Here is a 21,171-nt window from a genome sequence, read left to right as displayed (position 1 = left end):
ACTGCCATAGTGCACGTCATAGCCACTAGTCATTCTGGTCATTCTGCCATTACAGTCACTGGGCTTTGATATATATATATAGATAACTGAATAGATTCTATGAAAATTAGTACTATTTTGTTCAATATTGAATATCTGCCATGTCCTAGATACTGTTTAGGTTGCTAAGAATGCCACAGTGGAAATTGATAGACAAGAATCTCTTCTCATGGAGCTTACATTCTAGTATTAGACAAAGAATATAATGTCCTCAAAAATATATGTAAGTAGGTAGACGAAAATGACATTTAAGGCTATAAAATCAAATTATTAAAATGATAAAAATAGGACCACATGACTTACACTGGATTTGTCTTCAGTCAAATGAGTCTTGGTCACCAAATGTAAAAGCACTTAATTCTATACACTAGGCAGGACCACCATGTACAGCCAATATTCTCTTCTGGTTTTCTGGAGTGTGGTAGCCCTAACACTGTTGGCTAGTAGTTGAATAATTGTGTAGGTCAACATTTGATAGCTCGTAGAATCTAGCTATAACTTAGATACATCTGAGAAATAACTTGTTATACAGTGTAATGCAAAAAGTTGTTTCTATGTATTTTAACATAAAATTACTTTCAATTCTAAAGGCTTCAGTTTTATGTTAATTATTTGAATTCTTTGCTAAGGGATCTCTAAGTTATACATAAATTTTATGTTAGAAGTATTTCTGTTAGTGTTCAACAAACAATTAGTCATTATAATTATACAGTGTTAAAATTTTACCCTGATGTTATTTATTAATTCATAATTTCAGATTTTTTATGATCATGCTGAAGGAGATAAAGATGCTAACAGTGTCTTGATAAAAAGCCTGGGCAGAACCCCATCTAGTTGTAGCAGTTCTCTGGATTCAATCAAAGCTGATGGGACCTCTTTGGACTTCAGCAGTAAGATAATGTTCATGAAAGTTAATTTTGATAGAAATTTTCTATTGACTTGACTAATAAAACTTTATTTCAATTCAGGAGTTGTTTGAAACTTGTGTAACCTTTTGGGGAGGTATAAGTAGTTTATAAGTAAAATAATACTTCATATTTAATTCTTAGTTATTTTAATAAATGGAAAAGTGAAATACAACATGAGGAAGAGCGATTTCCTTAAGAGTCTTATAAACTCAGTAGAGAAACATTGAATGGAGCTTTAAAACTGCAATATACAACTGACTGACTGTCTTCCCTACAAGATCCTAATGGATAGCTTCAAAAGCATGAACTACACATAAACCTAAATAATAACTAAAAAATTAAGTTTACAGTTTAATTTTGATTTGTTCATCACCTGAATGCCTTACTTTCAGCATGCCGCAATAGTCAAATGGAACCACAGTTTCTCACAGACACTGTTTGTGAAGAGAGCTTGAAGGAGGTATGTTAAGTATTTCTCATTTCTAATGCAACTAATTTCCTAATTTTGTTTTTCTTTTTTAATTTTAATTTTAATTTATATATATATATTTTTACTTTTATTTTTTTTAATTTATTTTTTAAATTAATTTTTATTCATATTATTACAAATGTTCCTCCCCCCCTCCCCCCCATTGCTCTCCTCCACCAGGTTCCCATCCCACCCTCTGCCCTTTCCCCACCCCCCATTGTCCTCATCCATAGGTGCGCAGTTTATGTTCAGTCTCTTCCCACATCCCCCTCTCCCCTTTTCCCCAAGAATCGTCAGTTCACTCCCCTTCCATACCTCTGATTCTATTATATTCACCAGTTAATATTGTTCATCAGATTTTTTTATTTTTTTAAGATTTTTCTTTCTATTTTTTTTATTTATTAAATTATTATCTGTGTACATATTTTAACATTGCCCTCCCCCCCATACATACCCTCCCTCCCCAGAGTTTTGTGTCCATTAGTTGTACTTATATGCATGTATACAAGTCCTTCGGTTAATCTCTTATCTCCCCCAGATCTCCCTACTCTCCCCGCTGTAATTTTACAGTCTGCTTGTTGCTTTACTGTCTTTATATCTATCTTTTGGTTTGTCAGTTTATAATGTTTTTTTTGTTTTGTTTTTTTTTTTTTAATATATTTTATTGATTTTTTACAGAGAGGAAGGGAGAGAGATAGAGAGCTAGAAACATCAATGAGAGAGAGTCATCGATCAGCTGCCTCCTGCACACCCCCCACTGGGGATATACCCGCAACCAAGGTACATGCCCTTGACCCGAATCGAACCCGGGACCCTTCAGTCCCCAAGCCGACGCTCTATCCATTGAGCCAAACCGGTCCCGGCAGTTTATAATGTTTTTTAATGTCCATAAATGAGTGAGGCCATGTGGTATTTCTCTTTTATTGACTGGCTTATTTCACTCCAGATTTTTTTTTTTTTTTTTTAATTTCCTTGGTTTTTAGATTCACTTGTTGATAGTTACATATTTGTTGTTCATAATTTTTATCTTTATTTACTTTCTCTTCCGAAAGAACATCTCCAGCAATTCATATAATTCTGGTTTGGTGTTGATGAACTTCTTTAGCTTTTTTTTATTAGTGAAGCTCTTTATCTGGCCTTCGATTCTGAGTGATAGCTTTGCTGGGTAGATTATCTTTGGCTGTAGGTTCTTACTATTCATCACCTTGAATATTTCTTGCCATTCCTATCTGGCCTGCATGGTTTCTGTTGAGAAATCAGCTGACAATAGTATAGGTGTTCCTTTATAGGTAACTACCTTCTTTGCTCTTGCTGCTTTTAATATTCTCTCTTTGTCTTTTGCTCTTGGAATTTTAATTATGATTTGTCTTGGTGTGCTCCTCTTTGGATTCCTTTTGTTTGGAGTTCTGTGTGCTTCCTGGACTTGTAAGTCTTAATTCTTTCACCAGGTGGGGGAAGTTTTCTGTCACTATTTCTTTCAGTATGTTTTCGATATCTTGCTCTCTCTCATCTTCTGGGACCCCCATAATTCTGATGATGGTTCGCTTGAAGTTGTCCCAGAGGTTTCTTACATTATCTTCAATTTTCTGGATTCTCTTGTCTTCTTGCTTCTGCGGAGGAGTGTCTTCTGGCTCTTTATGTTCCAAATCTTTGACTTGATTCTTGCGATCTTCCATTCTGTTTTTGGGACTCTGTATAATATTTTTTATTTCATTCAATGTATTCTTTATTTCTTGTTGATCCCTTATCATTTCTCATTGATTCCTTATTAATTCTAGTTGATCCCTTTTCATACCCTCATAGGTCTTATTGACCTTTTCTAGGAAATTCTTGAAAAACCTTATAAGCGTAGATTTGAACTCTATATCCAGTCTCTTCTTTTCCTCCATTTCTTTCGTTTGTGATCTATTTCATTGTCTTGGCATTTTTGCAGCTTCCCTGATGGGGCAGAGTTTCAGGGTGGAGCCTACAGCCTTGGCTTTCGTCAGCCCCGTCTTATGCGGCTTCTGAGTCTCAGGGTCCTTCAGTACTAGTTGCAAGCACCTCTGAGAGAAAGGTGCCCTCGATTTTCGCCTGCTACCAGTCTAGGCTCTCCCCCAATGAGCCCGGAACTGGGTTCAGTTCAGTTGGAAGTGGAGTTGGAGATGGCGTTCAGAGCAGTCCGGAGCTTTTGTCTCCTTCCCGCCAGGGCAATCCCGCAACACAGCCAACCTTTCCTTCTCTGCACGCAATGTGCGCGCCTCCGGGACCTCCTTTCGCCGCTCCCCCGGGGTTCCACCTTACAGCCCAGCTCCCTCTGTGTGAGCCTGGGTCCCCGGAATCTGGCCTAGAACTGGGGTTCAGAGCAGTCGGAACTGGGGCCCAGCAGAGTCGGAGCTTTTATCTCTTTCCCGCTAGGGAATGCCAGCCAGGCAATCAGCCGCCCCTTCTCTCTGGCTCTGTCCTCTCCATGCGCGCCGCGTGTGCTGCGTGTCTCCGTACCTTAGGCTTTTACAGCTCCTCCACACTTCCTTCCGGTTTTCTCCTTGCTTCTCGTTGTAGATTTTCCAGTCAGTTGACTTTCCTGTAGTTCTGGGTAATGTCCATTTTATATTTTAGTTGTATTTTATTGAAATTGTTGTGTGCAGCTGCGGCTAGGTGTTTACCTGTGCAGCCATCTTGGATTCTTCACATGATATGTGTTCTATCTTTATCCCGGTTAATCCTCATGGCAACCTGGGATCGGGCCTAAACGGGCAGTTGGACATCCCTCAAGAGGGTCCCAGGTTGCAGAGGATGCAGGCTGGGCTGAGGGACACCCCCCCCCATGCACAAATTTCATGCACTGGGCCTCTATATGTAGAATCCAAGGCACAGGTGCCTGTTGAATGAGTCTCCTGGAAAGATGGAAATGCCACTCACAGCTCTGCAGCAGGCTTAGAGGGCAGTCCCTTCCGACTGTCCTGGGTCAGAGGCTCTCCAATCTGGGCCTAGCTTAACGGTGGGCAGGCAGTCAGGCCAGGCGGCAGTGGGGCTCCTCTGCTCCGTGGTCCTCCCGCCTCATTCCCAGACCTGCAGTCTCAGTCTCCTCTTTTTTAATTTTTAAAAAGTTATGAAATGTTTTGTTCATTTATTTATTTTTAATCCTCACCTGAGGATATTTTTCCCATTGATTTTTATTTATTTATTTTTATTTTTTATTTAAAAAAATATATATTTTATTGATTTTTTACAGAGAGGAAGGGAGAGGGATAGAAAGCTAGAAACATTGATGAGAGAGAAACATCGACCAGCTGTCTTCTGCACATCCCCCACTGGGGATGTGCCCGCAACCAATGTACATGCCCTTGACCAGAATCGAACCCGGGACCCTTCAATCCGCAGACCGACGCTCTGTCCACTGAGCCAAACCGGTTTCAGCATCCCATTGATTTTTAGAGTCAGTGGAAGGGAGGGAGAAGGGGAAGAGAGAGAGAGAAACATCGACTGAGAGAGACACATTCAATTGGTTGCCTCTCAAACTGCAACCAAGTTACGTGCCCTGGATGGAATCGAACCTGAGACCTTTTAGCCCTAGGGTCAGCACTCTAACCACTGAACATATGACCATGTTATTAAATGTTTTAAATACATAGAAGAATTTTCTTTTCTCTGGTAAGGACCCAATTTGGCAGTTAATTATATGAATATGAAGTAAAAATAATGATTAGAAAAACTAAATTTTGTTATTTTCCCCCAATTCTGTTACTGAATAACCTTAAGAAATAAATTTTAGGTATCTGCTCATGTATAGCTTACAAATGCTGGATAGTATTTCCACAAATATACGCAAAGTACTTTAAGCTATTTTAAACAAATGTTAAAATCAAAATGAGCTCACCTTGAATGGTTATGCAAGCTTTTTTTTTTTTTTCTTTCCTCAGAAACTCAAAGATGGGAGAATAACAATAAAGGAATTCCTTATACTTCTTCAAGTCCACATTTTGATACAAAAACCCCGACAGAGCACTCTCCCAACCAAAGTAAGTGCAATTTTTTGCAAAATAGTTGCCTCAGATAGAATATATTGTACTTATTTACTAAACTGCATCAAATTACGACTTATTCAGAAACAAAAAGAAAATCTAAGGAAGCAAAATTTTTTGTAATAGATACATTTGTGGTTAGCATAAAAACTGATATTTTATTCATCTCATGGATTTTCATAAGGTGAAGTTTTCTCATTCCTTGCCATCTATTTTTGTTTTTGATACTTTTTCCTGAACATATGCTCTTTTCTACCATTAAACAAGTCTAAAAATAGCAGTTTTTAATAAACACTTTTCAAAATAAATATGTAAGATCATAGAATATTTGAACAATACAATCAACAAACTAAAAAAGATTAAGAGAAAAACTTGTAGTTCTTTCGTAAGAATTTTTTTTCTTTTTAGTCTGTTGAACATTTAAAAGAATTAGTTAGGCCCTTGCCACAAAGACAACATTAACAAACTGAAAAAATGGAGATTTTATGGACCACATCATTTGACCTTGATCCAATAAAATTAGAACTAATAAAGGACTAAACATTCTTTAGGTTCTTAAAAATTAAACACACTTCTAAATAATTTTTTAAAATAGATATTTAAATTAATTTTAGAGAGGAAGGTAGAGAGAGAGAGAGAAACATCAGTGATGAGAGAGAATCATTGATTGGCTGCCTCCTGCACGCCCCACACTGGGAATTGAGCCTGCAACCTGTGCATGTGCCCTGATCGGGAATCAAACCATGACCTCCTGGTTCATGGGTTGCTGCTCAACCACTGAGACATGCTGGCCGGGCTAGATAATTCTTATATCAAAGAGGCAATCAAAACTATTTAGAAAGCAAAGGAGTACATTTAATACCAAATCTATGGAACATACAGAAAAATTTAAACTTAACAGAAAATTAAAAGCCTCACATATCCTATATAATAAAACCCTAATGTGCAAATCATCTGAATGGTGGGATGACCAGTCACTATGACATGCACTGACCACCAGAGGGCAGATGCTCAACACAGGAGCTTCCCCCTGGTGTTCAGTAGTTCGGGGGAGTGCTGCTCAACTGGAAGCTGGACTCATGGCTGGTAGTGCAGCGGTGGTGGCGGGAGCCTCTCCCACCTCCACTGCAGGCGGGTGATAAGGAGCGAGAGGTCCCAGACTGTGAGGGGAATGTCCAACTGCTGGCTTAGGCTCAATCCCCAGAGATTGGGCCTGGGCCTAAGCCAGCAGTCAATCATCCCCCGAGGGGTCCCGGACTGTGAGAGGGTGCAGGCCAGGCTGAGGGACCCTCCCCCTCACCTCCTCCATGCACGAATCTCATGCACTGCGCCTCTAGTCTATATATATACAAGCCTAAGTGACCTTTATGACTGAACGACCAGTTGACCAGTCGCTATGACACAGACTGACCACTAGGTAGCAGGTGCTCAACACAGGAGCTGCTCCATGGTGGTCAGTGTGCTCTCACAATCAGCCTTCCGCAGCTGGCCAACCTCCTGTTATCCCTTCCCCTGGCTGGCCACAGTTCCTCCCTCTGGCCGACTGGCCCCATTCATCCTCTGATAGGCCCAGATCGGGCTGGCGACCAACCTCACATAGTCCTGGCCGGCAACCTCCTGTGATCCTTCCCCCTGGCCGGCCAGCGCATCCTCCCATGGTCCCTTTCCCCAGCTGGCTCCAATCACTGGCCAGGCCTAGGGACCCCACCCGTGCATGAATTTGTGCACCAGGCCTCTAATTTTTATAGAAGAGAGTCTAAAAATAAAGGAATTATGTTCATAATAGCAAGTGCCCTTCAAGAGATGAGTGGATAAAAAGGCTGTGGTACAATTATACCATGCAATACTATGCAGCAGTAAAAAAAAAAAAAAAGAAAAAAGAATCTCTTACCCTTTGAGACAGCATGGAGGGGCCTGGAGTATATCATGCTAAGTGAAATAAGTCAGTCAGAGAAAGACGGTATCACATGATCTCACTCAAAGGAATCTAATTAATAAAATAAACTGATTAGTGGAGTCCAGAGACGTTGGAGCATGGGACAGAGTGTGGAATCTCAGAGGGAAGGTGGGGGAGGGAGAGTGGGCATGTGGGAAGTAATCAACCAGAGACCTTGTACGCACATACGCATAACCCGTGGACGCAGACAGGGGGTTGGTGAGTGCCTGGGGTTGGGGTGAGGGTGGGCTAGAGGGGGTTGAGGGGATTAAGAGGGGGCATACATAATGCTTTGAACAATAAAGATTTTAAAAAACAGTAAAAATAAAGAAATTATTAGTACTCACTTTAAGGAATTAGAACAATAAAATGCTATCCATAAAAAGGCAGGAAGACAATGCAGGTAAATGGTAAAGCTAATGTATTTTTAGGTATTGATTTATTTAAAATAATGTATAGCCATTTTATTTTTATTGCAGCTTTATTGAGGTATAATTGACAAATAGCACATAGCCGTTTTAAAATCACTTAAAATCCCATATGAGTAGAATATACAGTTTCCCTAAATATCTGTGGAAAATGCACTTTGATGTCAGAGACTTGAATTCAAATCCCAACTTGTAGCTTTACTGGGTGTAAGAATGTTAATAGAGTATTCACATTTTTCTTGTAGAACTTTTTAAAATAGGCACCTTGAAACTTGAAATCGTTCTTAAACATGATTTGTTCTCAAAATACCAGTTTTGAGAAACTGATTTTTTTTTTCCAGTTTACTATAAACACACAACCTACTCCAGAAGACCTGATGTTAAATCAATATGTTTACCGTCCCAAGATACAGATTTATAGAGAAGATTGTGAGGCTCTTCGCCAAAAGATTGAAGAGTATGAAAGTTTTCATGTTTTTGTGTTTGTTGGATGGGTGAATATCTGTGTGGTAAGGTTTTGATGAGACTAACACTATAGAAAAAAGTTGATGGCATTAATCAGTGGTGTAGTACAGTATGTTTATAGAAAGAGCTTTGGCTTTCAGATTGAGGTTTAATCCTGTCTATGACACTTAACTATGTAACATTATGTAAGTCATTTAACCTTTATTTCCACATCTATAACCTGGGAATCATAATACCTACTCAGGAGGGAGAAATGAACAATAGGAAATAGTGTATATAAAATGTTTTCATGCCATTTTTAGCAAAAAGTGTGTCCTCAGCGAACAATAATTATTAGATTATCTACCTAATAAAAGTAACATGCTAATTGACTGTACCTTCGTGACTTCCACCAGACAATCAGGAATTGCAAATTAACCCAACAGAGATGGTGGGTTAATTTGCATACCCAGGTGCCATAGCAACAATGCAGGTGTTCTGCACCACCCCAGCCACTCCAGGCCTTTGGCAGCGTGGGAAGGGGAAAGGTGGCTCTGGGCCAGAGCGAGAGTGGTGCCGACAGCCAGGGGAAGGAAGGCCCATTCTTGCAGGAATCTTCATGCATCAGGCCTCTAGTGACATCATAAATTGATTGCAAAGGAACATCTTCAAAAGAGAGATGTCTCTTTATAGACTTATATATATTGCTTAAAATCAGGAATAACTTAGGGTTTATAATTTTATCACATTTGCCTTTGATTTGCATGTATAAAAGAACATGCTTTCCTCAGACTGTAGTTTAGTGCTTTGGGATATATAGATGCTGCAGACTAATTTACAAATTTGATACAGTATACCTAGTTTCTCAAAGACAGAACAGGATTTGCAACCCAATATAATGTTGATATTCATACTTATGTAGAACTATCCAATGAAATTTGAACCAGTCTAACAAACATTTATTTAATAGATGTACATATTGAGCACCTACTGTTTTTAGTACTGGGGTTCTTCACTGAACAAGACAAACAGGTTTCTTCATGTTGTTTAAATGAGTTGGGCATCTGATGATTTTTTTGAGAATGTTTTATTTTGAATGAAATACAATGAATAGTCTGTTTAGATGTGGTCTTCTATTTGATTTGCACTTCTATGCTTGTATATAATATTTGAACTCTGGTAAAGATTTATTTCTTCTGCTTATTTTCAAAAGATTAATAATATATATATCTTTGCTATTTTTATACATGCTATTCTGTAAAGATGAGATAGGATTTAGAACCAAATTGGAAACTCTTATTTAAAATAACTAGATGGCTAAAAATGGTTTGGCTCAGTGGATAGAGCATCAGCCTGTGGACTGAAAGGTCCCAGGTTCAATTCCAGTCAAGGGCATGTACCTTGGTTGCGGGTACTTTTCTAGTGCAGGAGGCAGGTGATTGATGTTTCTCTATCATCAATGTTTCTGACTCTCTATCCCTCTCCCTCTCTCTAAAAAATCAATATATTTAAAAAAAATAAAAATAAAACAACTAAAGGCCCAGTGCATGAAATTCATGCATGAATAGAGTCCCAAGGCGTGGCTGGCGATCAGGACCCATCTGTGGGGCGACTGGCGGGTTAATTAGGGGCTCCTGCTGGCACCCGCCTTGGCTGGCCTGAGGCCTGTGAGCTGGGGGCAACTCCTGTGTTGAGCATATGCCCCCTGGGGGGTCAGTGCACATTATAGTGATAGGTCATTCCGCTTGTCGTTCTGCCGTTCGGTCAACTTGTATATTAGACTTTTATTATATAGGATAGTTACGGCCCTGGTGAATATCTCTCAGTGGTTAGAGCGTCAGCCTGGGCACCTAAGAGTCTTGGGTTCGATTCCCAGTCAGGAGCACATACCTGGGTTGTGGGTTTGCTCCCCAACCCTGGTCTGGGCACATGCAGGAGGCAGCTAGTCCATGTGTCTCTCTTGCATCAATGTTTCTCTCCCCTTCCACTGTGTCTGAAAAGTGTGGGAAAAAGATCCTCAAGTCAGAATTAACAATAAAAGTAAATAACATCATAATTGTGCATTGACAGGCCTTAAGGATTCTTTATTAGCATCATGTTTTCATATTGGAAAAGCTGATAATATTAGGATGAGAATTCTATCTGTGGGAAGTTATGTTTTTAAATATGATTTTATTGATTTCAGAGAGGAAGGGAGAGGGAGAGGGAGAATCATTCATTGGCTACCTTTTGCACTACCTACACTGGGGATTGAGCCTGCAACCTGGGCATGTGCCTTGACCAGGAATGGACGCTCAACCACTGAGCCATGCCAGCCAGGCAAGAAGCTTTTTTGATTCATAATATTCTTGAACTGTTCTACAGTGTTGAAAAATAGTAAGGCTGGTCACTGTTCTTTAGTGAATTCCCCTCTTTTAATGTAGAAAAAGGACTAGAAAGATCTACTATACCTGTAAATCTGAGTCGATTCATTGAAGCCGACTTCTGAACTCTATGCTAATTAACTTTTCTATATTTTAGATTAAAGCTTTCTGTATTGAACCAAGATAAACTGTTAACTGATGTAAACAGGAATTTATGGGAGAAAATGAGACATTGTTCTGATGAGGAGGTATGTTTGTGTCATTTTCTGAATGGGAACCAGTATAGACATTTTGGACAATTCTTATTATGAAATAGACAGTTATTACTTGGTAATTAGTGATGAGTTCTTTAAGTTACTTCTCAGGTATATGTTACCAAGGATTTATTTAAGTATACATGAGTAATTGTTAATACATAATTTTTTAAAACCTGAAATTATCAATTTAATATATGAAATATAATTGAAGTTTATTTAGAGTTCTCTCCTTCTTGTTTACCTTTCACTTAGATTTACATGAGGAAAAATTTAATTTATCAAATAATAATATATGTGCCCTAATATATTAAAAGAGTTTTATAAGTTTTTTTATTAAAAAAAACTTAAAATTTTATATTACAAAATTTTTTTATTTGTAATATAAAGTGAATTAAAAGCAGGAATCAAAATTAAAATTTTTGGTTGTGCTTTTAAACTATTAAATTGAATTAAATTGCAAATGAGAAGTGCCCTGTCTTAGGAATCAGACTCTAGAATGGGCAAAGCTTAGAATCATCTGAACTAGCCTTCACAGATCATTTGCTTTTTCAACTCATTTTAGTACATTGTAGCCTTTGACTTTTCCTTACAGCTGAAGTCCTTTGGAATTTACCTGAACAAAATAAAATCACATTTTACCAAGATGACTAAAATCTTCACTCACCAAGGAAAAGTGACTCTCTATAGCAAACTGGTACAGTCAGCTCAGGTAATTTGACACGGTAAATAACATAGAAAGAAAGGTTTATTAAAATTAATTTATCTCAAATTTGTTATCCATTATACATATTGAAATAAAACAATATAGGATTCTGATCTTTCATTGCTAAGGACTTTCTATAGTATTATCATACCTAATTGTGTATGTTTGTGTATGTGTTTAAAGAAGCGTGTTCCCAAATGATTGTCCCTTAAGAAAGGCTATGTATTTAAAAACTTTCGATTAGCAAATAAATCTGGGAAATGTAATATGTAATATTACCCTTTCAGAGAAATTATAATAGATACCATATTAATGTCTTTCTTTAAAAGTCTAAAAAGAAAAAAGCATAATTCTATTGGACCAGTGTTTCCCATATGCATTTTACCATAGTACATTATTTAATTAATTCTTTTTTTTGAAGTAAAATTTAAGTTTAGACTAGCAACTTTGACCTTCATTTTGAGATCTGCCTATAGATACAGCAGTTATATCAGCTGTTTGAAACATAATAATGTTATAATATTTTGTTTGGAACTTTAACTTAACAGTCTATACTATTGTGTGTTTAGAATGAGAGGGAGAAACTTCAGTTAAAAATAAATGAGATGGACAACATACTTAAGAAGATTGCTAACTGTCTCACTCAGGTGAAAATAGGTAAAGTATTTGGAAATTTTTTCAAAATAAAATTTAATTTTATCTAAATGTTTCCTTTTGTACAGATTGCTGGTATCACTATGCTAAAACCTTGTATCAGTAGCTTGAGATATTAAATTAGATCAAATTAAAGCTCCTTTACTATGCTCCTCCATAACACTATCAACAAGAGATGCCCAAAATTGGAAAGCTCTTCATAACCTAGACCATAATCTGTTGTTTTTTTTGTTTTTGTTTGTGTGTGTATGTGTGTGTGTGTGTGTGTGTGTGTGTGTGTGTGTGTATCCAATTGGGCATTGGTTTTGTTTTGTGTTTTTTAAGATGCCAATTTTTAAAATATATATATTTTATTAATTTCAGAGAGGAAGGAAAGGGAAAAAGAGAAATATCAATGATGAGAGAATCATTGGTTGGCTGCCTCTTGCATGCCCCCTACTGGGGATTGAGCCCACAACCAGACATGTGCCCTTGACTGGAATTGAACCCCAGACCTTTCAGTTCCCAGGCTGTGATGCTCTATCCACAGAGCCAAACCAGCTAGGGCTTTTTAAAAATAAATATATTTTTTATTTATTTCAGAGAGGAAGAATGAGGGAGATAGAGATAGAAACATCAATAAATGAGAGAGAATCATTGATCGGCTGCTTCCTGCACACCCCCTAGGATCAAGCCTGTAACCCAGGCATGTGCCCTTGACCAGAATCGAACCTGGGACCTTTCAGTCCACAGGCTGATGCTCTATTCACTGATCCAAACCAGCTAGGACCATAATCTGTTTTTTTTTTTATAGATGAACTTATTTCCATTTAAAAATGAGCCTTTTGCTCTGGCTGGTGTAGTTCAATGTTTGAGCAGTGACTATGAGCAAATGGGAGCATGGTTTGAGGTAAAGCTGGAGGTGTTACTAGCAGCCAGGCCAAAGAGGGTGTTGTTAAGCACTGGCTGACGTGTAGAAATGGGATTTGAATAAATCAAGAGTAAATGTACTAGTAAGACTGGTATGGTTAAGAAAGGACAGTCCCTGGTAGGGTAGTTCAGTTGGTTAGGAGCATTGTCTCAATACACCAAGGTTTCAGGTTTGATCCCCAATCAGGGTACATACAAGAATCAACTAATGAATACATAAATAAGTGGAACAACAAATTGATATTTTTCTCTCTCTCTAATCAAATTTTTTAAAAAGAGAGGATTGTAGCTTATATTAAGAAAAGGTGGTGATGATGGAGGAAAAAAAAGATTCAACGAAGTAATTTTTTGAGGTAAGAATCTAAACTTGGTTTGGATTGCAGGAAGAGAACGGAATTTTAAGGATGACTCCAAGGTTTGTTTGTGTGTTTTTTTCTTTATTGTTGACACCCTTAATGGATGACTCCAAGGCTTTAGAAACAAATTGATTAAAAAATTTTAAATGTGTGTGCATACAGTATCTGTTCCTGCTTAGTTCACAGGGTTACCTAACAATAACTTTGATTATACAAATTTATATAAAAAATTTCCAACTCAGAATGGTCCTTGAAAAGCTGCTACTGGAGATAATTGCTATCTGGCACAAAGTTCAGTTTTTTGCTACTAGAAGCAAGTTTTTGTATGAAATTATAATTGTGTCTCGGTGCTTTATTGGCAAGGAAAGATGGGGGAAAAATGAGTGTTTGTCAGATATTCTTAATGCATTTTTCTTTTCATGTCCAATTTTTAAATTATTTTTGACTGGGTTATTCTAATGCATATTGTTTACTTTAGAAAGTAAGAACTTAGAGGATGAAGAGAAAGACAATCCTGTGGAAGAATGGGATTCTGAAATGAGAGCTGCAGAGAAAGGTAACTGAATTAATCAAAAAGATAAATGGGGGGAAACACCCTTTTGTTCTGTGATTATTTAGATGACATTAATTGAACTAGAATTTTCAATAAATAGATGATTTTTGTAGCAACATTTTAGTGTGTCTACTCTGATAGATTTGTTTTTATTTTTCTTTTCAAAGAACTGGAACAGCTGAAAACTGAAGAAGAAAAGCTTCAAAGGTCAGCCTTCATTTTGAGTGTTAAAAAATATGCGAAATTTCATAAGGGTAAATGACTTTCTACCCTCAGATTTTTATAAGATTGGGAACATGATTATTGACTAAGGCTGATTCAAGGCTTTGACCTTGACTTCAGTGTTGACAATATTTTCTAAGCACTATTGTTTACAGAGCTTTACTCCAAGGCAGTATTTCTCAAGCTTGAATAATAACAGGATCCTTTTTTTTAATCCTCATTAAAGGATATTTTTTCATTGATTTTTAGAGAGACAGGAAGGTGGGGGGTGGAGGGAGATACATCAATATGAGAGAAAAACATTGATTGCTTGCCTCCCACATTCGCCCCGACGGGGGCCAGGGCTTGAACCCGAAATCCAGGTATGTGTCCTGACTGGCTATTGAACCCAAGACCTTTTGGTGTATGGGACAATGCTCCTACCAGCTGAGCAACACTGGCCAGGGCTCAGGATCCTTTTAAAGGAAATAAACTTAGCATTAAATTATGTTTATAGTATACTTAAGTATTAGTAAGTATAAAAAGAGGTGCATATTTCTTATACTCATGAATTTTATTTAACTAAAAGACTAAAATTAAATATAAATAATGACAAAACCAGTAAAATTACAATTGATAACATTAATTTGACAGGTGATGCTTGGCTGAAATTAAATTGATGTTAGCAGAATGACTAATAAAACATCAGTTCTATTTAGATCTAATAAACTAAATTAAACCAAATGAAGGCACTGAAATTATGGCATGTCTCAGTTTTAAGGTAGGCAATCTCATAATCTGCATTATGCTTATGTTTTATTATAAAAATGAAATGTAAATTTTAATCTCAAAGATTATTAAGGATATCTTTATGGATTCTAATTTGAGAGCCATTGATATAATCCTTTCCTAATTAGATCTATGCTTCTAGATTAATGCTCATTCTAAAAACCCATTGAGAATGCAAAAATAGATGCCAAAAATGGCTTCTCTTTGAGGAGCCATCTAGCATGTAACTTCTTATCACAAACCTTTTATTTTAATAGAGTATGAATTCTCTAACAATGGACTTACCTTTCTGTGAATACTTTTTTGCAGAAATCTCTCAGAACTAGAGGTACAGAAAGAGCAGACCCTTGCTCAAATGGACTTCATGCAAAAACAAACAAATACAACTGAAGAGCTGCTGGATCAGTTGAGGTAAGGAAAAACTAGTGTCATTAGTTTGCATCTTATCCTGTTCCTTTGTGGTTGTCCAAACCTACTAGAGCATTTGACATGTTTTTGTAGTATGTATCACTGTTTTTAAACAATGTAGCCTCAGAAAGAGCCGATGTTCTCAATACTTTAAGTTTGAAGTATTCAAGGTAAAAAAAAAAAAGGGACATCTGTAATACTTTGACTAAAAAATAGGTGGGTTCCTTTCTCAGTTCTGGTGCTCTCTGCTGGGATTAGACTCCAGAATTCTTTATGACACAGTAGAACATAGACTCCAGAATTTCTTTATGACACAGTAGAACTCACCATCACTTTTGGAGAGCCAGTAGGTGAGTAGGCAACCCCCAAAGCTGAGATATCTCTCCAAAACTTCAGTTGCTGTTTGTGGGAACCTGGCCAGCCCTTTTGCGCCTCCATCCCTCCTACCAGTCTCTGTGTGGTCTTCAAATTCCATCCTCAGTTATCAGGGTTCTCTCCAGCGAGTCTTCAATTATTACTCAGGAAGTTTTTCTGTATTTTAGTTATAATTTCAGTTTAGTTCTGGGAGCATGTCCATGCAGCATCCACTTACTCTACTGCCATTTTTTTTCTCCTCAATAAAGATAAAATTAAAAAAACAAAACAAAGAAAGAACATATACAAGATGGGAGAGCTGTGGAATTAAAATTTTAAAATATTTCTTATTTCTGTCAAAAGCATGTTTGTACATTCACAATATTGGAATTAAAATGTCATGTCCTGCACTGCCAGGGTGGCTCAGTGGTTGAGCGTCAACCTGTGAACCAGGAAGTCACGGTTCAATTCCCAGTCAGGGCACATGCCTGGGTTATGGGCTTGGTCCCCAGTAGAGGGGTGTGCAGGAGGCAGCCAATCAATGATTCTCTCTCAACATTAATGTTTCTATCTCTCTCTACTTCTCCCTCTCTGAAATCAGTAAAAACATATATTTTTTTTAAATGTTGTCTTCTGCCCTGGCTGGTATGGCTCAGTTGGTTGAGCCTCATCCCATGCACCAAATTCCCAGTCAGGTCACATACCTGGGTTGCACTCAGGGCACATTCCGAAGTTTCGAGCTTGATCCCCAGTAGGAGGAATGTAGGAAGCAGCCAATCGATGTTTCTTTCTCTTTCATTCTCTCTTCCCCTGTTCCTTCCTATCTCTCTAAAAATCAATAAAAGCATACATTTTAAATATATATATTGATTTCAGAGAAGAGAGATAGAAACATCAATGATGAGAGAGAATCATTCATCGGCTGCCTCTTGCACATCCCACACTGGGGATGGAGCCTGCAACCTGAGCATATGCCCTGACTGGGATGTGAACTGTGACCTCCTGGTTAATAGATTGACGCTCAACTACTAAGCCATGCTGGCCAGCCAATAAAAACATATTTAATAAATAAATAAGCTGTCTCCCAATCTAGTCAAAAACTAGCAGCTGCTGCTGGTACTTTTTGGGTGGTATCTGAAGTTAACTCTCTTCTTTTATCTCAAAAACAAAATTTTTTGACTTGTTTATCTCTCCAGCTGGTCTGAATGGGATGTCATTGAGTGGAGTGATGATCAAGCTGTATTCACCTTTCTTTATGACACAGTAGAACTCACCATCACTTTTGGAGAGCCAGTAGGTGAGTAGCAAAAGTAAGATAATTCTGCAGAAAACTATATGGCTAAACTCAAATCTTTATTTTACTATAATAATAACTACTAACATTAAAGCACTACTGAAACTCTTAGAAGAGGTGGTTAGCTCAATAAGTGAGAATAGAATTTTATTTTATTAGATAAGGAATAAAATAAAAATTCAGCCTGGCTGGTGTGTCTTAGTGGTTGAGCATCAGACCATGAACCAGGCCAAAGTTCGATTCACAGTCAGGGCACATGCCCCAGTTGTGGACTCACTCCCTGGTAGGGGGTAGGCAAGAGGCAGCCTCTCTCATTGATTTTTCTCTCTCTATATATATATCCACCTCCCTTCCTCTCTAAAATCAGTAAAAATATATATTTTTTAAAAATTCAGCTAATGAAAGTGCCCTTTGTACAGTAGAAATTGTTCCTATTCAAATATTGATCAATATGCTATTCAAATCTATTTACTGTGAGTTCCTCTCTTCTGTTTCTTTTGTGATAGAAAATTTACTCTAATAGCTGGTGACTCTTGACTGTATTTTTGTACTTCAGTTAATCTAAAAGTTAATTGGAAGTCCCATGTATATTGGTGGGCTCATAAAAGTAGGTAGACATCACTATATGGTGACTGAAAAGAGTACTAGCTGATTTGTTAGATTTGTCTGTTAGTATCTTTAAGTCTTTTCTCTTGAAACAGTTAATTTGTCATAGCCAACTATGGGTAAACATGGACAAATTGGAATTTAGGATCTTTACATTCTTCCAGCCTCTAAACATATCTCTCTTGAAAAGTTCCTTTTCTCAGTGTATAGCATCAACTTCCATTCAGGTCCAAAATTAAAACTTAGCAATCACTCTATATCTCTTTCTCCCTTACCAGGCATATTTAAATCATTAAGACTGATTTTAACTTAATATTAATCCATTTTTTGGCTTTTCAGTCCATCTAACCTAGATCGTCTTTTTGGATCTTCTCTTTTTCCTCTCCAATTCATTCTCCTTCTATAGCTATTAATATAATGATTGTTGGAAATCTGATTATACACCTACTACTCTTAGACTAATGACCAAAATATTTAATATAACCTATAAAGCTCTTTTTCTCCTCCTTTTCCTGTCCCTTCTTACATTATTTTTATGTCAGGCACAATGAAATTCTTTTATTTCCCTAAAACAGGGGTGGGGAAACTTTTCTGCCAAAGGTCATTTGGATATTTATAACATCATTCACCATACATAATTATCAATTTAAAAATTAGCCTTCTTATATTTGGTCAAACATTTAATTAACTGACCCCTAATGCCTGGCAGGGTCAGACCAAATGATTTCACAAGCCTTCTGTGGCCCATGGGCCAGTTCCCCATCCCTGCTTTTAAAAGATCATGTTTTTTATTCTCAAGTCATATTCTATTTTACCTTAGCACTTACATACTGATATTTTTAATTCCTGGGACCCCTTTCCCTGTCTTAGTCCATTGGGCTGCTTTAATAAAAATACCGTAAACTGAGTAGCTTTTAGGCAACAGATGTTTATCACAGTTCTGGAAGCTGGAAATCTGAGATTAGGAAACCAGCAGGGCCAGATGAGGGCCCTATTCTAGGTTGCATGCTTCTGATTGTATCCTCACATGACAAAAGGCCAAGTCAGCTAAGCTCTCTAGGGTCTCTTTTATTGGAGGTCTCTACCCACATGACCTAAGCACATCCCAAAGGTCCCACTTTCTTATACCATCACATTGGACATTAGGATTTCAACATAGGAATTTGGAGGAAACACAAATGTTTAGACAGCACCCCCTCTTCACTAAATAAGTTTCTACTAATAATTCTTATAAGCGCAGCTTAATTATCACTTTCTCAGAAAATTATACATATTTCCTCTGCTACTTGTCCTCCTATTATATGTTCTCATTGCTTCCTGCAGTTTTCCTTAATAATGTTTATTACAGTTTGTAGTTCTTATTGTGTTTATTACTGCACTTATCTGTGTGTTCCCCTGAACTGTAAGCTTCCTAAGAGTATAGATTGATTGTGTCTATTTGTCTCATAATTGTATTCAAAGTAAAAAGAATCAGAATTTGAGAAATGGGAGATAACTCTAGAATCTGGCAAAGCAAGCAGCTATTCTGGTTACCTAAAACTCATTACTGTAATGCTAAAAACATAAATGATTTTTACTGTATTTGCACAAAGATAGTAGGTACAGGAGGTCACAGCCTCTTTATATGGTTCCTGAAAATAATATCTTTGCACAGCAGTTAAGGAGCAAAGGAGGAGGCCTTCATAAATATATTATAAATTCATTACACCTTAAGTTTCTTTCAAAGGCCTGCCAATCAGTATAGTTCAGCAGTCCAAGGGAGTCTTTACCACATAGAGAGATTCAAGTATATACCTTCAACTGCCTAAGAAAAAGTCCTGCTACCCAGAAAGAGTAGGATTCTAAAGTACTTGAGTTGTACATAGTTTAAAATCAGATAATGAAAAGAAATACTGTCCTTATTTTGGTTCTTCCTAGTTGGTCTCCCTTTCCTGAACAAGGCTAATAGGAGGACTGTTGACCTGAATTTCCAATCTCTGTTAGATGGTAAGTTCAATGCATTTAAGCCATTAAAAATGTGTTGGAAATTTACAAGTGTGAATTGCTCCTTGAGAATTCTAAGTTAAATATAAGCACTAATAATCATAATTTGTCCTTAGAAATGTGTAGTAGACATAAACTGCTAGGATAATGTTCCAAATATTGGGTAGGTTTTAAAAGAAATGATTTATTATTATTATTATGACTACACCTTGAACAATGATTAATAATAGCTAGTTCCATAATCTAAAAATTACCATTGTGAGTATTTGTTCTGTATTAGGCATGTGTATTACTTACATCAACACTATGAGGAAGGTATTATTCCCCATTTTACATAGTAGGGACCTACAGCTCAAAAGGAATATGTGTTGTGCTTAGGTTCATTCAAGTAGTAAGGAAAAACAGGACTTAAACACAGGTTTATGTTACATTTAAGCCTATGCTCTTAATCAAGTTTTATTCTGTATATGATAAAAACTTACATTTTTATAAGAATGTCTTAAGTGAATCATATATTCTGATTCATGTGTTTGAAAATAAAATAAAGAGGATACTTAGATACCTAGTAGTTTGAAGGTATTTTTAGTTTGTATAATATTTCTAGTTTATATATTTTTCTTTTTTCTAGCTTATATATTTATATAAAATATTTGAATAATTAATACCTGCTTTTGATTTATTTTCTTCCTTCCTCAGAGGATAAAGCTCCTCCTTCCTCCCTTTTAGTTCATAAGCTTATTTTTCAGTACATTGAGGAACAGGAATCCTGGAAGAAGAAATGTACAACACAGCATCAGGTACCCAAGGTAAATTCTAATTGAAGTATATTATATAAAAGCAAATTATGTTATCTGTCCCAAAAAGCAAAACTAAAATTTTATGTGTGTAATAGTGTATCATGAAATGATAAATATATTAAATCATCTAACTTTGGGGGATTCTTTATTAAAGAGCCACTAAACACTGAAATGTTTTTATAATTTTTTTTTCTTCTGTTTTTCCCAGATGCTTCAAGAAATCTCACTGGTAATAAGCCATTGCAGACTCCTTGGAGAGGAAATTGAGTTTTTAAAGAGATGGGGACCAACTTATAACCTAATGAACATAGACGTAAATAATACTGAGTAAGTATAGTTCCCTAGGACTGCCATATAAGTATACTACAAACTGGGTAGCTTAAACAACAGAAGTTTATTATCTCACAGTTCTGGAGGCTGGAAGTCTGAGAGTGAGGTGTCAGCATGGTTGGTTCCTTCTGAGGGCTGTGAAAAAGAATCTGTTTTATGTCTCTCTTTTAACTTCTGGTGATTTGCTGGCAATATTTGGTTCACCTTCACATGGTATTCTTCCTATGTGTATGTTTGTGTTCAAATGCCGCCTTTTTATAAGGACACCAGTAATTTTGGATTAGGAACCCTCCATACTTCAGTAGACCTCATCTTAATTGCAATGACCTTATTTCCAAATAAGGCCACATGCTGAGGTGCACTGGGGTTAAGCCTTCAACATATGA

The 21,171-nt window shown here is 37.0% G+C and overlaps 2 protein-coding genes across 2 annotated transcripts in view; both read left to right on the top strand.

Annotated features, from left to right (window-relative positions):
* The window catches only part of RAD51 (RAD51 recombinase), a 139,556-nt gene that overhangs the window by 78,861 nt on the left and 39,524 nt on the right, over positions 1 to 21,171 (top strand). The window lies entirely within an intron of this gene.
* The window catches only part of KNL1 (kinetochore scaffold 1), a 57,178-nt gene that overhangs the window by 33,124 nt on the left and 2,883 nt on the right, over positions 1 to 21,171 (top strand). Inside the window, exons 11-24 of the mRNA XM_084904417.1 lie at positions 797 to 929; positions 1,340 to 1,407; positions 5,319 to 5,417; positions 8,126 to 8,241; positions 10,749 to 10,839; positions 11,441 to 11,557; positions 12,121 to 12,208; positions 13,949 to 14,026; positions 14,191 to 14,230; positions 15,323 to 15,424; positions 16,972 to 17,072; positions 19,593 to 19,661; positions 20,355 to 20,464; positions 20,664 to 20,782. Of these exons, the coding sequence (XP_084760543.1) occupies positions 797 to 929; positions 1,340 to 1,407; positions 5,319 to 5,417; positions 8,126 to 8,241; positions 10,749 to 10,839; positions 11,441 to 11,557; positions 12,121 to 12,208; positions 13,949 to 14,026; positions 14,191 to 14,230; positions 15,323 to 15,424; positions 16,972 to 17,072; positions 19,593 to 19,661; positions 20,355 to 20,464; positions 20,664 to 20,782 (1,331 nt within the window). The remainder of the gene's footprint in view (positions 1 to 796; positions 930 to 1,339; positions 1,408 to 5,318; positions 5,418 to 8,125; positions 8,242 to 10,748; positions 10,840 to 11,440; positions 11,558 to 12,120; positions 12,209 to 13,948; positions 14,027 to 14,190; positions 14,231 to 15,322; positions 15,425 to 16,971; positions 17,073 to 19,592; positions 19,662 to 20,354; positions 20,465 to 20,663; positions 20,783 to 21,171) is intronic.

This window comes from Pipistrellus hanaki (genome assembly GCF_964339955.1).
Source record: "Pipistrellus hanaki genome assembly, chromosome: 1".
Lineage (NCBI taxonomy): Eukaryota > Metazoa > Chordata > Mammalia > Chiroptera > Vespertilionidae > Pipistrellus > Pipistrellus hanaki.
Note: the sequence above shows the minus strand (reverse complement) of the source record. Positions and strands in the feature narration are given on the sequence as shown.